At 48.0% G+C, this 16761-nt stretch overlaps 1 protein-coding gene across 1 annotated transcript in view; it reads left to right on the top strand.

Annotated features, from left to right (window-relative positions):
• The first annotated feature begins 6146 nt into the window (after positions 1-6146).
• The window catches only part of SLC16A2 (solute carrier family 16 member 2), a 109874-nt gene continuing 99259 nt past the window's right edge, over positions 6147-16761 (top strand). The window contains exon 1 of the mRNA XM_069462890.1: positions 6147-6695. Coding sequence (XP_069318991.1) covers positions 6284-6695 — 412 coding nt within the window. The 5' untranslated portion in view covers positions 6147-6283. The remainder of the gene's footprint in view (positions 6696-16761) is intronic.

Here is a 16761-nt window from a genome sequence, read left to right as displayed (position 1 = left end):
ATTTCAGAATTGAACCAGTGCCACAAAACATAACAGGTTGTCTTTTATTCTTTTTCCAATCAAAGCAATCTTCAAACCATCTTAGCGCTAACATTTATTGAGCACCTACTACATGCCAGGTGCTATGCTAGGTGCCTTCCCTACTTTATTTCCAATCCTTACAACAAACCTGAAAGATGGGCCTTATCTTTATTCTTTATAGATGAAAAAGCCAAGGCTTTGTTACATCAAGTAGCTAAATTTACTAATTTATTAATATTTATCAATTTATTGAGCACCTTCTTTGTATAAGACATTGTGTTAAATGCTAAGAACACAAAAACAAATAATGTTGACCCTGTGCCCAAGGTCAGCCTACAAGAAGAGACTAAGATGTAACAAGGGCAAAGCCCATCCTTATACTATATTATAACCATGTACCTGAGACACCTCTGTTCCAGTCCCACAAGGCTTCTACTTTCAGGATGGGGGACTCCTTAGCCAGGGTCTAGCACAATATTTAGCACATAGTAGACTTTCAATAAACATCTCATAAATGAATAAAAAAATCAATTAATAAAAGACTAAAATAAAACTCATTCCATTTCTCCCTTGGATAGGATCAAGAAACCAATCCATTTCACCCTTTCTCCCACTTCAAGCTTTGCTATTCTATGCCAACCCTGACAGGGTTAAATATTTCCTATCTCTTTCTTTTCCATAATGCTACTGCTGCCTCTGTCATCTTTCCCCTCTCCATACCTGCTCTAATAATAGACTAACTATTGAGCAAACTGGTTCCTTGGCATTCAGGAAGCAGGCTCCATGCATAGGGCCAATTGATTTGTTTTTAATGCACCAATTATTATGAATAGCCCTCTGGCTCAAGCTGAAATCAGGCAATATCCAATATCTTCCCTTCCTTGTTTCCACTTTGGCCATCAGAAGGTGTCAACATTCAAATCCATTTCCCAGTAATGTGGGCTCCCATAAGCACTCTTCTTGATTATGGACAATGAAACAAAAGTCTTCTCTGCCTTTGGACTTCTTTTGCCACTACTAGAGCACCCTGGCTCGTTTTCACAATCAATCCCACTTAGCTCTCAGATCCAAGGTGATGCTGTGTCATTGGAACTCTTATTCTCATAAAGATAAATAAAGAAAAGTGAGTGAAAGAGGGAAAGACTATGCACTCACTTTCTTGAGAACGCTCTCAATACATCATCCATTCCCAGGTAGTTGGGATGATTTTGGCACAGGGCAGAGGAATGATGCAAATGACCTAGTGAATTTAATTCTAACCAGAAAATTGTATTGGAGAATAGGAGAGGTCCACAGCAAAGGTGTGCCTTTGGCCTAAAATAGAGAACTTCAGGGATAGAAGAGGCTTTCAAATGTCATCCAGTCCAGGGAATCCCAAGAAATAATTTGCATATCTGTGTCAGTCTATGACATTTTCATCAGTCTGTTGACACATGAGAAAAATTTTTGCCAACTGACATCTCTTGAGAAAGACTTTCCTTAGTTAAAGACTATGTTCTTTCTACATTTTCTAGAATTTGGTGTTGAAATATCATTTCATTAATGACGCGATAGTGATAACACATGTCTTCATATGACAGCATTAAAAGTTGACATCCTCATGTTGGTCTTCAAAGTTTTAGAAAGGTTTTATAGAAATTTTACTAGTCTTTGAGATTCAAATCTTGGAGAATTATTGTTTGGGTCTAGTGGTTTCCAAGCCTAGAAATGCATTAATATTATTAGTGGCTTTGTTAAAACTATGTATTCATGAGTCCCACTCCCAGATATTCTGATTCAGCAAGTGTGGAGTGGGACCAAGGAGTCAACACTTTTAGAAAATTCTCTAGGGGATTTTGATGTGCAACCAGGTGAGGGAACCACTGCTCTGATTAAATGAATAATCAAGGGCATAAGTAATTGGAATGACTCCACTGTGGGGTCCTTTCTATTAGGGGCAGAAGGAAAGCAGATTCTCTTACTTGTAGTATAAACCAGAGACCTCCACTGGGGTTTTTCCAAGGTCCACAGTCAGATAAGTAAAATAATTTAAAGAGTTACAGGGGCCACACCTCACTTACTTGTTGTGAGCATGAGCTGAATCCACACCTAGTAGGTGGTCTCTACAGATCTGCTGTTGTGGATGATGTTTGTTGATCTCCGAATTTAGAGATTTGTAGAGGAAACTATGCATCTCAAAACCCTAGCCCTATTTCTACCATCTTACTCTCACCCTTGTCTCATGTTTTAACATCCTTCCCTTCTCTTCTATCTCAAAGTGCCTTCACCCAATCTACTGGAGTCAGATTCAATAAATGGTAGTTATAATTATTAATATTTTCCACTAGAATGCAAACTCCATGAGGACAAGGACCATTGTATGTCCATCCCCAGTGCCTAATATAGAAAATGATATACAATAGTTGCTTGATAACTGAGAAACCAGCAAGTGCCCATAAGTCATGAATAGTGAGTAATCCCAGGTGTTTAGAGCCTGGTGTGAATGGGAGAAAAACTGGAGAGAAAATGACAGAGAGTAGTGCTAGAGAGGTTCAATATCAGCGCCTCAGAAACAGGCACCAGGTCTTTTATTTTTGTGTCCTTTATATGTAGTACAGAACCTGGCACATAGAGGCTCTCAGTAAATGTTTGATGAATGAATGAATGAATGAACAGACAAATAAGGCTGGTCCCAAACCATAAAGGACCTTTTATGCCTGGCTGAGGAATTTAAACTTGAGAGTCAAATGAAGAATTGTTGAAGATTCTTAAAGCAGAGGAGTGTCATGATTAAAATAGTATTTCAGAGCTTTAATTGACAGGATTTTTTGGTGGGAGAAGAAACAGGAAATGGCAGGCACCTCAGACCTGATTCAGCTCCTAATTCCTAATCTCCATTAACACTATTACTGTCTTTTCCTTCACTCAAGCAAGAAATGTCTGCTTCTTCCCTTTCCCTCACTACCCAAAACTGTTCTATCAACTCTACCATAACAATGGTTCACAGAGCCATGCCTCTGTCTCCATCCTGATGGTCAGTATCCTATTTCAGATCATCAGCATTGTTTGGTCCATTGCTTGGTTTCCTTACCTCTTACCTTTCCAAACCATTCTCCACATTGTCACCACAGTTTTCTTTCTAAGATGCAGCTCTGATGTTACTCTTCTACTCAAAAATCTTTAGTGGCAATCTTGCATGTCCAAAATAAAACCCATACCTCTCAGCATGGCATTTATTAACTCTGGTAAGTAGGCATTGATTCTGTTTTGCAGATAAATGAACTGAGGCTCAGAAAGGGAAAACTAATTGCTTCAGATCATACAGGCATGCAACAGTAGAACCAAGGTTAGAACCCAGGTCTCCTGATGCCAGTGCTCTGGCCATTATAAAGTACCTTCTAACAAGGGGAGAAATGATAGCTACTGCACACATTGCTAGAATGGTGGGATGGCAGTTACATAATCCTATCCTCTGGGTGGGGCATATACTTTGAAATTCACACAGATGAGCAAAGATCCCTGTTCTCTTACTGGCTTTGTAGGCTTAAACAAATGACAACCTCTTGGAGCCTCTGCTTCCTCATTAATAAAATGGGGAAAATCACCTCAACCTTATAGTGTTGTTATGAAGATTATATGAGATCTTGTCCGTAAAGGGCCTAGCATAGTGCTAGGTTCACAGGAGATTCTCAATGAGTGTCATCACCTGCCCATACCCCCATTCCAGTGATCTAAAAACCCATTTAAACAATAAAGGAAGTAGAATTTAGATAGTAGAGATCTAGATGGGGTGCAAGATTCCAGGGTTTATTTCTAGTTCTAGGGTTGGAAATAATCCTTTTTAGGGTCTCAATCGTGTTCCCTGCAAGTGAATACCAAGCTAGTGCTCCCCTGTGGCAACAGTTGGTCCTGTCTATGGTGAGACCCCTGACTAAAAAGCAAATCTTAAGCCCCAGTGCCCATAGTGTCCGTGGCTGTGTGGCTGAAGCATTATAGATTTTTATTAAAATGCAAACGTTTCCTGGGAGATGCAGCATACATATTAACTTTTTGGCCTGATTAGCTTTCCCTTCCCTTTTTCTATGAGTAGAGTCCTTCTATTTGAGCTCAGGGCATGTTCTGAGGCAGGGGGCCACCCTCCCTAACCCCTAGCCTGTTAAAATCCTACTCAACATTCAAGGCCCATGTTGGACACCACCTCCTCCAGAAACCTACTGTGATAGCTCAGCCAGATCCTGCCTTCCTCCTTGTCCCCCTCCCTGGGGAGCACTAAATCCTAGACTCCTGTTGTGAAGCATCAGAAGAATGAGAGGTTGCTGTATGGAGACCTGCCTTGAATTCTAGCTTGCCCTTGACTTTCCCCATGGCCTTAGGCTAATAAATGCCTTGACCCCATTGAGCCTTAGCTTTCATGCCTGCAAAAAAGCAGGTGATAATACTTAACCTTAGGGCAGTAAGAGACTAGCTCTTTTCGCTTGCACAATGCCTTCCCTGCTGACGGGCACGCCTCGTGATTTGTGAATTTGGCTGGTTCTTCTTATGGCGCCGCAAGCCCATCAGAACGCCTCTATCGTCCCCCTATCCTCCCACCCAGCTCGGCCCGCCCTCGGGTGCTTAATGTCTGTTCGTTGGCATCCAGCACAGCCAGGCAGCCTGGAGTTGCATTTCCACTGGCCCTACAGTCTTTCACCTAGCAGGAGGTTGAGATGCTGGGTAAAAAGGTCCTCGCACTTGCCCGCCGGTTGGTAAGGAACCGAGTAGCTTAGTAACAGTGCCGCGACCTCATGATTAGGGCACTAGACGCAGACCTTTAGTAAGGGAGGCAGAGCTTCCTGGGAACGCCGGCTCGCCCCGAGGGCTGAGGCTGGGCACCGCCGTGCACCCCGGCCTCCCACAGGACAGATCCTCTCTTTCCCTCACCCGGGACCTGCGCGATCCGTGGGGAACAAACTCTCCCTTACCCTCACCAGGGCGGGGGCCTGAGTCTGGGGCATTCAGTGGGTCTCCCACGTCTGCATGACAGAGGTGGGCGGAAGGGGGCGGTGGGTGCTGGGAAGAAGACATCCCTCCGCTTGCGGCTCTTCTGAGTCCAGAGCAACCAAAAACCTGTGGCCAAAGCCCAAGCGACCAGCCCAGCCGGGATGTCGGAGGCGGGGCAGCCCATGCCAAAACCGGCGGTTTGACCCGCCGGACTCCTAGCTCCCCAACCCCGGACCGAGAGCCGGAGGAGCTTGAACTGAGCTCCGACTCCCGCCCCGGCCTGGGCCCAGCCCCCTTTAGTGTCACTGCACCTCCCTCCCTTCCTGGCCCGGCCCCCGGCCCGGCCCCGGCCCAGACTCGGCCCGGCCAGGCCCAGACCCGGCCCTCTGCGGCTCCTCTGGGCTCCAGGTTGGCGCAAACAAAGCCCTGATTGACTGCCCGGAGAGGCGGGCCTCGCAGCTGAGCCGCCTCCTCCCCTCTCAGGCCCGCCAGGGATTTGCCGGGAAGGGCGGGGGCAGGGGGAGAGTGGGGGGGGGGGTGCGCAAGATTGTGGGGGCCCGAGTCCTGGGTCTCGAGAAGATTGCACCCACCCTGTGTCCAAAGCCCAAGCTGTCCCCTCCAGGCCACCCCCCCTCAAGCCCAAGGTGGTGGTGGGGGACATACGGACTCCCGAGGGCAGGGTGGGGGTCCCTCACGGGTCAGCTCTTATCTTGGGGTTCCCCGGGCCATCCCAGTAGCAAGCTGCTTGTGAGGAAGAAGGGAATGGGAGAGAAGAACAGGCGGGGTCTTCTCTGGAGACTTGGGGTTGATCAATGCCGGTTCTGGAGCCTGCCGGGAGGAGAGGGCAGAGGAACAGGATAGTTTGTGCTCTCTCTTTTTTTTCCATTTTAACTCTCCCTGGACTGGACATCTGGACAAGGACAGGATTCAGTAGTTTGGAAAGGGAGTTGGGGGAGGCAGCGGTGGCTAGAGTAGGTAAGCGAATAAGAGGAGGAGGAAGGGCTGGGGAGAAAAGCGAGGCTGTAGCGGCTGCCTGTTGAGGGAGGAAGAGGTGGGAGGGAGGAGGAGGGGGAGGAGAGAGAGATGACATGGGGAGAGGAGGAGGGGGGTTGGACGAGGGAGGAGGAGGAGAGGGCTCGAGGGACCGTCTGTTGCGGGACGGGTTAGCCAGCTGGGGCGCGGAGCCTGGAGGAGGAGGCAGCAGCAGCAGCAGCCCTTGGAGCAGCAGCAGCAGCAGCAGCAGAAACAAGTACCAGCCACACAGCGGCTTCTCCGGCCGAGCAGCCACAGTCCCCCGGCCGCGATGGCGCTGCAAAGCCCGGCGAGCGAGGAAGCCAAGGGGCCCTGTGAGGAGGCAGACCAGGAACAGCAGGAGCCAGTGGGTAGCCCAGAGCCAGAGCTTGAGCCGGAGCCCGTGCCAGTGCCCCCGCCCGAGCCCCAACGGGAGCCCCAGCCCCTACTGGACCCCGCACCCCTGCCGGAGCTGGAGTTTGAGCCCGAGCCGGTGAACGAACCGGAGCCCACGCCCACGGTGGAGACCCGCGGCACCGCGCGCGGCTTCCAGCCTCCGGAAGGTGGCTTTGGCTGGGTGGTGGTGTTCGCCGCCACCTGGTGCAACGGCTCCATCTTCGGCATCCATAACTCTGTCGGGATCCTCTACTCCATGCTGCTAGAGGAGGAAAAAGAGAAAAATCGCCAGGTGGAGTTCCAAGCAGGTGAGTTGCCCCGCGCGCCCCACCTGGCATTCTGGGCAAGGGTGTACGCTCCCCGCTGCCGCCGACCCCATACCTCCTGGTCCGAGGCACCCTTTCAGTGCGCTGCTCCGACTCCTCCCCTTTCCCCTAGCCCATGGCCCTGCTAGGGTGCGGGTTGCGGGGCTCTGAGCGGGCTCGGCTGTGGAGACCAGGCGCAAGACGTGCCGGGGGTGGGAACTGGGACATTCATTGATCTCTGGCAAGCAATGAACTTTTTTGCCCCAGGACAAATCCAGACGCACCTTTCGGATTTGTTTCAAGTACTTTGCCCGTGTGTGCTCGGCGAAAATATTTGCAGAATTGTTTTTTGGCGGAGGTGGGGGAGTCATGAAGAGAGGAGAGAGTTGGGAGGCGGGGCAGGCTCTGAGAGAAGCACGATACCGCCGATCTCTGCAGCAGCCCCGGTTCCTTTGGGGGAGCAGAGGTGTTTTCTGTCAAAAACAGTTTAGGAATCCTGGGGACTCTGAGCGAGGAGTCAAACACATGGCAGGCGTGTGTGTCTGCAGGAGAGAAAGGGAGGAAGGGAGTTCGTGTGGGGGTGTGCGCGCGTCTCTGCCCGCGGTGGTTACGGCCCAGCCGGGCCTGGCCGTCCTCTGCCGCCCTAGGGGAGCGAATGGATCTCTGTGCCCTCTGAGCCGAGCCCCAAAGCAGGCAGGGAGGCGGTCTCCGCCGTCTCCTGCCTGAGCGGCTTGAGGCGGCAGGCAGGTAGGGCCCTGTAGCTAAGTCTGCGCCGCCTCCAACCTCGGCCCGGCCCTCCCTAGCACCCCGCGCCTCTCCGTTATCCGCGGGGTGCCTAGTTCGGCCTTAAGCCGGAATGCCGGCGCCGCCACTCCCGCTTTCGCTTGAGGCTGACTTGGTCTCCTCCCCTAAGACAAACAGGGCTGGTGGCACAGCCTTTGCTCTCCAGGCTGGTGGCCACAAGACCCCAGGCGTGCGCGCTTCTCGCAGCGAGGCCGCCTGTGAGCTCAGAGAAGTCAGAGGAGCCGTCCCGCTTTTCTAGAAAAGCCGGTGGCGAAGCCCCTCAGCATTTCTGGTGAGGGGTCTCGGGAGGGAGCTAGGCAATTGAGATGCCCCCTCCCGCAAGGCTTGCTCCCTCTCGTGGCTTCTCAGGACAGTTCGACTCATGTCACCCGCCCCAAGTTCGCTACTCAGAATATGTGGCTTTTTGCAGTGTTGTCCTAGGAATGAGGGGTTCCCTCCTCTCGCCAACCTCAAACACGTATGCTGCCATCTGTGGGGACGTGGGGATTATTAAATGAACACAGAAACCTCGAATTCTGGGGTGTCCACCTGTGGATTCTCTGGGCCCTTGGAGAGCCTCTCCCATCAATTTCAACCAAGGATTGGGGGTTTTAGTTCGTAGCTTCGCTGGGCTGCCCCGGCAGAAGAGGCTTTGGGGCTCTTGGTGCCTCAGACCTTGTGACCCATTGGTGCAGCCGCTGTGTGCAGGCCCCACTTGAAAAAAACTCAAGTGTGCCTCACTGGTTGTCAAGGGCAGTCTCACGACTACCCAGGCCACCTGATGCTGGAGTGGAGGGGTCCCTGGACTGTGTGGAACAACTTCTGGGGGAAGGTGGCTGCCACCCTCACCTCTGGGACCACCTTTTTCCTGCTTTGATGCAGTTCAGGGGCTCATGGGAAGGCAGCCAGGTTAAGGCCTCAAGCTATTGCCTAGGTTACCTCAAAGAGCACCTGCTGAGCATTGCCCTGTGGTTGAAGGCAGGCTGTTGGCCTTTGGGCTCAGTGAGTGGCAAAGTCTGGGTGAAAGTTAATGGAAAGCAGTGGTGGCTAGGCTGAAGCTAGGCCCCGGCATTTATGTGGTATGAGCAGGCCTAGAGCTGGGGCCTTAAGAGTGTGTAATAAAACTTGGAAAAACCACTATTTTACCAGGAAGAGACTCACTGCTGAGGAACAGACTTCAAAGTAGGTGATCATAGGGGACTCAGGGGGAGGGCTGGCTGGGACTTTCCGGTCAAGACCTCACAGTGCAGCTGAGGGGTGGGGGCGGTGCTGCAGTGGGCTGTGCCAAGGTGGGGCTGGTGTGTACTCTGACATAGACCAGGTCCGCTGAGGGGCTGAGGTTACTGGTTTAAATTATGGTAAGTATAGGTCAGGAAGCGACAGAAAGGAATTTGGTATGTCCCCAGAGTCTCAGAATACTTTGGCTTGGGTTCTTGATGTGGCATATCTTTAACTTACTAAAATGTTTGGTACTGGAGGCTCTCAGGAACACCTCAGTTTTTATTTTGGAAAAGTCGGGAACACCCGACCACATTCTGGAGTGCCTAGAAAATGTCAGCCTCAGCACTACCTTTCTTGAGCCCCTCAGCTTTCCCAAGCAACCATTCATATCCTGAGATTCCAAATGTGTCTGTACCTGCATATGCTTTCTGTAGTTTACTCAAAATTTTCTGGCCACCTGTGTCCCAGCCCTGGTGTCTCAAAGGGACAGAATCTAGTAAAGGTTTACTCTCATCTTTATCAGCCAGCATTTGCCCAATAGCCATTCTGGGAGGCAGGGAACATATACCCCCAAACTCAAGGAGGTTGGTACATTGTCCATTTCTATTATTGTGGTGATTTGTCCATTTCTGTTAATGTCTGACATGACTTGCATCTCTAAAAGCCTATGAATTTAGTATTTGGAGGTACCCTGCAACCCAAATTCTCTTTGGCTAGGCCTAGTATCTTCAGCCCTGAAGCTGTTCTGATTGGCTTAATGGGTTAAATGTTCTTCAGATGATTGGGATTGTTGTGAGGAAGCCCCAGAGGAAGGTAGTTTTGATGTTTGGGAGGGGGGGGGGTAGCTTCACATCAGGGGGCCTCTAGGCATGGGGAAAAGCCACAGGAGGTAGAAGAGAAGTGGAATTCAGGTCATACCAGAGCATACAGTCTTTGTGGACTCTGTGATATGTACAGTTCTGTGGTGTCACCAGCAGTATATCTTGTCCCTTCTCTTCACCTGTTTTGGAGGGAAGCCAACTTTCCTTGGGTCCTAGGCCTGGGGGAACTTGCAGGCAAAAGGTTTCTGAGAGGGAAGCAAGTGACCAAGGTCTGGTTCAGTGAAAAAAGGGAAAAAAATCAGGGGAGAAATTAGCTAAACTTTTTGCAGGTATTGTGAGAAATTTGGGAGTTTCCCAGCCCAGACCAAGCAGCAGACAAGACAGGAGGCAACCAGACAATTCTGTGGAAAGTATAGGCCTAGCATGGTTTCCTGGGATGAGAGGGGAACCTTTTGGAGGAAATAAGGGAATGAGGAGCAAGGTGGCATTGGCTACAGGCTCCAGATCACTATTGGAACCCTAAGTGAGTTGGACCTAGGGTGGGGTTAGGGTTGAGGGATCAGGGGTCAAGACAAAAAAAGCCAGAGTTGCTAACATCAGCTCGAAGCTTAAGTCTTTTTCAAAGTGCTCCAGAGTAAACTTATCACCCCACACTTTCCACCTTGACTGCCAGTATTGCACTGAGACATAAAATATGATGAGAGGCATTTTTACTGGGCAGTTTATAAGCATGGCCTGTGTTGTTTTTTTTTTAATTTCGAAGTATTACAGGTGGTACAAATGTTTCTGGATACATGTATTGTTTTAGTAATGCTTGAGTTGGGGTTTAAAGTGTGCTCATCGCTCAGATAGTGTTCATTGTACCTGTTAGGTAGGTTTTTGCCCATCACCTCCTCCCCCTCCCCTTTGCTTGATTTCCATTGAGTTTTACTTCCCTCTGTGCACATATGTGCTCATGGGTTAGTTCCAATTTAATAGTGAGTGCATGTGGTGTTTGTTTTTCCATTCTTTACATACTTCATTGAGGATAATGGTCTCCAGTTCCATCCAAATTGTTGCAAAAGGCATTAAGTCATCCTTCTTCATGGCCGGGTAGTATGCCATGGTATACATATACCACATTTTGTTAATCTACTCATGAATTGATGGGCATTTGGGTTGATTCCCCATCTTTGCAGTTGTGAATTGTGCTGCAATAAACATTCTAGTGGAAGTGTCTTTTTGATAAAATGACTTCTTTTCCTTTGGGTAAGTACCCAGTAGTGGGATTGCTGGATCAAATAGTATGTTGACTTTTAGTTCTTTGAGGAATCTCCGTACTATTTTCCATAGGGGTTGTAGTACTTTGCAGTCCCAGCAACAGTGATAAGCATTCTTTTCTCTCTGCATCCATACCAGCATCTGTTGTTTTTGGAAGCAAGGCCCTTGCGAGCTCCTGGGGGTGGTGGTGGCTGGAACTCTCACGATCAGGGAAAGAGACAATGGTCAGGAAGTTTCACTACTGTATTTGAGATAGTTCAGGCTGATGGGCCACTCTGGCGGAGACAGAATTTTCTAGGCATGGGGAAGAATGGTACACTTTGCCTTTGAGTGAAACAAGAGTCCCAAGGATGAGTGGGGTCAGGGCAGGGTGGGCTGTCTTTCTCCTCTCCATTTTATGGGCTTTCAATGCCGTGGTTCAGTGTCTCACTGGACTATAACACTAAATTGCTGATTTGGGGAGCAAGGTGTCTTTTGAGCAAATCTGCCAACCTCTTGACTTTGGCTGAAGGCTTTTGCCTACTGTCCAGTAGAGCTAGATCAGGTTGGCTCAGAACCTGTTGTGGAGCTTCAGGCCACAGAGCCATTGGCCTGGCACCTTTCAAGTCATTCCCCTGCCTCCTCTCCAACCAAACTGGATCCCAAACTGTGATGATGATTCATACTGAAAGGGACGAGAATGAGAGGTTGGGGCATTTGGAGGCCACCCAGGGGGGTGCTGGTTTGAGCTGGGGTAGCTAGTTGAGGCTAGATTCCTGGCTCATTGTTCATTGGCCTCATGTCCCCATTCTAAGTCTGAAAAAGCAAGACCCAGGGACACATCTGGACTCCCAAAAGCTGGTGATCTCAGTGATACCAGGTAGGCAGTAACTATGAGGTAGACAGCGTGTGCCCCTAACTTGCTCTGAGGCTTTGAGTAGGCACTTCACCTCCCTATACCTCAGTTTATCTACCTGTAAAATGATATGGTTTGACTACATGAACTTTCTAGCTCTGCCATTCTATCCTTCTAGAATTATGTGCTATCTTATTCTTTACTATTCACTTAGCATAAATTTTAACTCATCCAGGCAAATAAAAATTTGTTAAGCTCTCTGAATCATGGGGTGAGGACAGATTGGGAGGAGATTGAGAAAGCAAAGAAAAGCCATGTAGACATCATTTTCCTAAGTCATTTGTATTTAAAGACTATGGGGCTGCCCATGGGTACAGATGTGGTTAAAAAGACCCACTCCTTTTGACCTAGTATATAAGGACAACTCTGGCTGTACAGCTGCTTCCCTGTGAATGCCCTGCTTGGCATAAAGCTGGGCCTTCCAGAGAACTCCCTGGACTTGGCCTGCTGCAAAGGGTCTATATGCTACTGTTTCCCAGCATTTGTGCCTGTTCCTCAAAAGCATTAAACTATAAGCATTTTCTTAAGCCTCAGTTTGGACCCCTCTCCTGAAATTTAATTTCCCACAGCTCACTTTCATTTCTCAGAAATGCATGGTCAGTGTGACCTTGGTTTGCTGTTACTTCAGGCTAGAAGAGGAAACCAATTCCTAAATGTGATACAGAGGTTCCTTTCAGGGGGCTTCAGACAGGGCATCTTTATAGCTGGCTCAGGGCTGCTGCCCAGATCTCACTGTGCTAGGGTTGGGGAGGGCTGCTGATTGTGATCTTGGGGAGGGCCCTGTTGTGTGTCCACAATCCCTGGCCAACTTCAGCTTCACTCAGGGCTTAGCTGAGAGTGTGCCCAGTGAAGCAGCAGGCACAGAGCTCTCTCTCCTTTTCCTTGGATTTATACTTTCTTGTTTTGGGCAACACTTCCTCCAGTCCCATGAAGAATAGACAAACAGCTAGACTGTCAACATTAGCAGAAATATGTAAAGGATGCCATCTCAACCTTTTGAGCAGGCCAGTTTCCCAGGAGGATGCGCTGCTTTTCCTGCCAGCATCTTTTTTTGTTTGTTTGTTTTGTTACATTTTGAAATGAAAAAAAATCATTTACTCCTTTCAGATTGTGTGAATGATGGAGTGGGATTTTCTTTTCTTTTCTTTTCTTTTTTTTTGAGACAGAGTCTCACTCTGTTGCCCAGACTAGAGTGCCGTGGCATCAGCCCAGCTCACAGCAACCTCAAACTCCTGGGTTCAAGCGATCCTCCTGCCTCAGCCTCCTGGGTAGCGGGGACTACAGGCATGCTCCACCATGCCCGGCTAATTTTTTCTATATATATTTTAAGTTGTCCAACTAATTTCTTTCTATTTTTTTAGTAGAGACAGTGGTCTCTCTCTTGTTCAGGCTGGGTGGAGTGGGATTTTCTGTCTTGAAAGGAACTGTTTCACCTGAGATTGAATGAATAAACCCTAGAGAAAAGCTTCATTCTTAAAACACACACACACACCCCTCCCATCTACATACCAAGTCAGGGATTATGAATATTGCATCTGAAAGAAGTCTTTTCCCGGCTGTCTATGGAATCAGGTTGAATGTACCAGAGGCTGCTGTAGGGGTTATGAGGGACTAGTACAAAGAACCCAGATTGGGAAATTTGCTAAGTGAGGATGATAGAATATGACCAGCCTGGGTTGTACCTCTTGACCTGGACACAATTGCAACTCCTCAACAGTGGGGCTGGGAAACATTACCACAGGTTTTTTTCTGCCTTCATCCTCCTGCATCCCTCCCAGTATTCAAACGTTACTGGAAAGAGAGTTTAGGCCACTTCAGCCCTCTCTGGCTTCAGGGGTGACCAGAGGACTAAGCCTAGGGATATTTAATCACCTGCTATGGGTGGGTGCTATGGTTGCTAATGTAATATCACTTGGCACCTCCTTGTGGGTAGGAAATGTGGCCTGTTTGAGTGGCTTGAGGAAGCGCAGCCTCTTCACCCTGGCAGTCTTTCCCTCTTCTGTCCTCTACTTTGCTCCAGTTTCCTGGGTTGTTAGAAGAGGAAGGGATGAAATTGGCTGTCTCAGCCACATATTTTCTCAGTTCCTCCTATTTTCATGGTGCATTTTTATCACAGTTGCTAGTTGTGCCATCCATTTTCCTCACAGTATTGTTCTTTCTCTTCTCTTTCTCTTTGTTGCTCAGTTAAAGAAGCAACTGGGGCTTAGGAGGTTGTACAGGCCCAACTCCAGCCAGGGTCTCAGGCCCATTCCTACACGTGCCACAGAGGCCTCCCTTCCCACTTTACCTTTCTCTCCTCTCTTATTCTCCGCTTTCTGGGTGAAGGGTGACCTTCCATGGAGCACTCAAGAGTGTGGAAGCCATCACCTCTGGATTTTTTGCAATAAGATAGCTGCTATGAAACTCTTTTTTGTCATTTCCACACCTCCCCTTTTCACAGCCCTAGGGTACTAGCCCAGAAGATAATATTATAACAAGGTCTTAATAGTATTCAACAAATATCCTGGTCACTTGCACCCCTTTCTCTTCAAATCCTCACCATCATTGTTCCCCATCTCCTGGGCTAGCTGAACCTCCAGAGATTTCAGATTGGTTTTTGGTAACTTCAGGGGTTCTGATTCATTCTATTTTGAGCCTCCTAGCATCTTTCTTCTTGCCAGAAATGCTGTACAATTGGTTGTAGAGGGGTCAGAGAAGGGAGAAGACAAGCACTCAACTCCTAACTGGCATTAAAAGTGCCTTTTAGGGAGTGTAGAGTGGGGAGTGAAGCTCCCAGGTTAGTTGCTCTCCTGCTTCTATGTGGCTGAAGGAAAAAAAAGAAGGGAAATGTTGCTAAACAAGCAGTCCCCATGTAGTCTCTTTGCCCGACTTATCCGGTGAATCTGTCCCCCACCCTCTTACCCAGGCTGGAAGGGTATGCACATGCACCCATGTGTCCAGACTTGTGTGTACATGTATGTAGCTGGGTGTGTGATGTCGGTCCAAGCCAATTGGCACAGTTGCTTAGAACATGGTGCCTATGAGACTGAGGTCACAGGTTCAGTCACTTGTTCAGGCCACTGAGCTTCTCACAAAGAAAAGAACTCTTCCTCTGTTCGTGGCCCTTGCCCCTCGTGTGGGGTTGTCACTGATGCCAAGGGGGACTGGGTAGAAAAATGGAGATGACTCCCTATAAGACCTCCCTGCTACTGGGGAAAAAATGTGAAGTGCGCACTAGTGATGGCTGCTCCAGCTGCATTCCACAGTGGGATTCCTTTGACATTTAGCGCCTTACTTTTGCCAAGCACCCCAATAATCGTAGTAGTAGTAATTGCCAACATTTATTTTACATTTAGCAGTTAACTCTGTGCAAGGTACTATACTAAGCACTTTATATGTACCAACTCATTTTAATTCTCAACAACCCTATGAGGTAGGTACCATTATTTTCTCCATTTCACAGATAAAGAGAGCCACAGAAGTTAAGTAACTTGCTCAAGCTCATATAGCAAATAATAACTGAGCCAGGATTTGGACCCAGACAGTCTGAGTCCAGAACTCCTGATTTTAGACATCACCTAATACATAGTACAGATGTGGGGGCAGCTAGCAAGGGAGACTGCCGAGGTTTTTCATTTCTGTAGCCTTTGGGCATCCTTATGACTAAGGGATAAAAAGAGATGACCGAGAAGGAGTTTAGTAAACAAAAGATCAACAGTCTTGTGATATTCTTCTAACTACCTATCTCAGTCTATCCAGAGTCCGTATGCAAAGGGTAATAATGCTTTGAGTCCAAAAAGGGCCATAGAAACTGTCTCTTCTTTAGTTGTTGGGCCCTAAATAAGTCACATAACCTTTCCGGGCTTTAGTATTGTCATCTACAAAATGAAAGCAGTATCTACTTTTATAAGACTATGAAGGATCAAATTAGATTGTGTGTATGTGAAAGATCTTTGTAATTTGTGAAATGGTTGTTGTTATTAGTATTATTAATATTATCCTTTTCTAGCCCCTAGAAATGGAGTCACTATGCCTTTCTGTAAATGTTTCTTTAAATGTTTCCTCCCCACCACCCCACTCCATCTCTTCCCCATCTCCCCTCTGTGTTCTTCTGCAATTTGACCCGGGTGTCCTGTAGCTAAAGACTGGCTGTATTTTCTTTGTTCCTCAGTTCTCTGAGAGCCCAGGGAGAGGAGGGGCCAGATCCCAGGTCATATACATTCAAGGAAACAAGGCATGTTGAAATATTTACAGCCTTGGCAAGAGCTCACAAACCTCCCTACGAGTCAAGGTCTGAGTTTTTTTAGTAAAAGTTGCTAGGGGTGGGGGGCGGATGGTGGGGTGGAGTTAGGGTGTCACTTCCTCCCGAGGGTCTCTCACAGAGCTTCTGTTCTCCTGCAGGTAGTGAGGAAGAAGGAAAGGGATATTTAGGGTCAGAAGGTCTGGGCCAGGGGACATTAAGCATAGAAGGAGACTTGCTCCTTTGTACTCAGCTTTGGAGTGGGTCAGTTTCCTTGTGTTCTAAACAGGATAGCCCCAGAGAACAGAGGCCACAGAATGATTGTGGCCTTCACAAAGGAGGATTGCAATAGCAGTTTTGAGCAAGCATTTCAATGGCCACTTAGGGAGTCTTCATTAAGACCAGCTAGTAGGCAAATAAGAATGGAAATGTTTCTTTTATGTTGTTGTTGCAAAAACAAAACAAAATCCCCAAGCCCTTCTTTGAGATTAAGATTTCAATTATACTAGGACTCACCATCTTGATTTTCAGTTAAATGAGCTAGAAGGCATTTTAGAGATCACCTAATCCTACTCCCTCTGGTTCCCATCTTACTGGTAGAGAACTGAGATTTGAAAAGATGTGACCCTAATCATCATTGCCAGTAGATACTTATAGTGAAGGTTGGTTTGTAAGAGAGTTGGGTATTGGGTACAGAGGTAGGCTTATGGCATGCTAGGTATTCCGCAGCCCAATCACTGGCATACTGCCCTCTTCCTCTCTCCCTGAACTTTTCCAAAGTCAATTTCTAGGTCCTAATTTATAAAAAGAGATGGAAATAAAATTTAAAAGGTATGATGGGGAAAAGTCTCTCTCCCGCTCCTGTCTCCC

This window comes from Eulemur rufifrons, chromosome 30 (assembly GCF_041146395.1).
Source record: "Eulemur rufifrons isolate Redbay chromosome 30, OSU_ERuf_1, whole genome shotgun sequence".
Taxonomy (NCBI): Eukaryota; Metazoa; Chordata; class Mammalia; order Primates; family Lemuridae; genus Eulemur; species Eulemur rufifrons.
The sequence above is the reverse complement of the archived record's forward strand: the minus strand, read 5'-3'. Positions and strand labels throughout refer to the sequence as shown.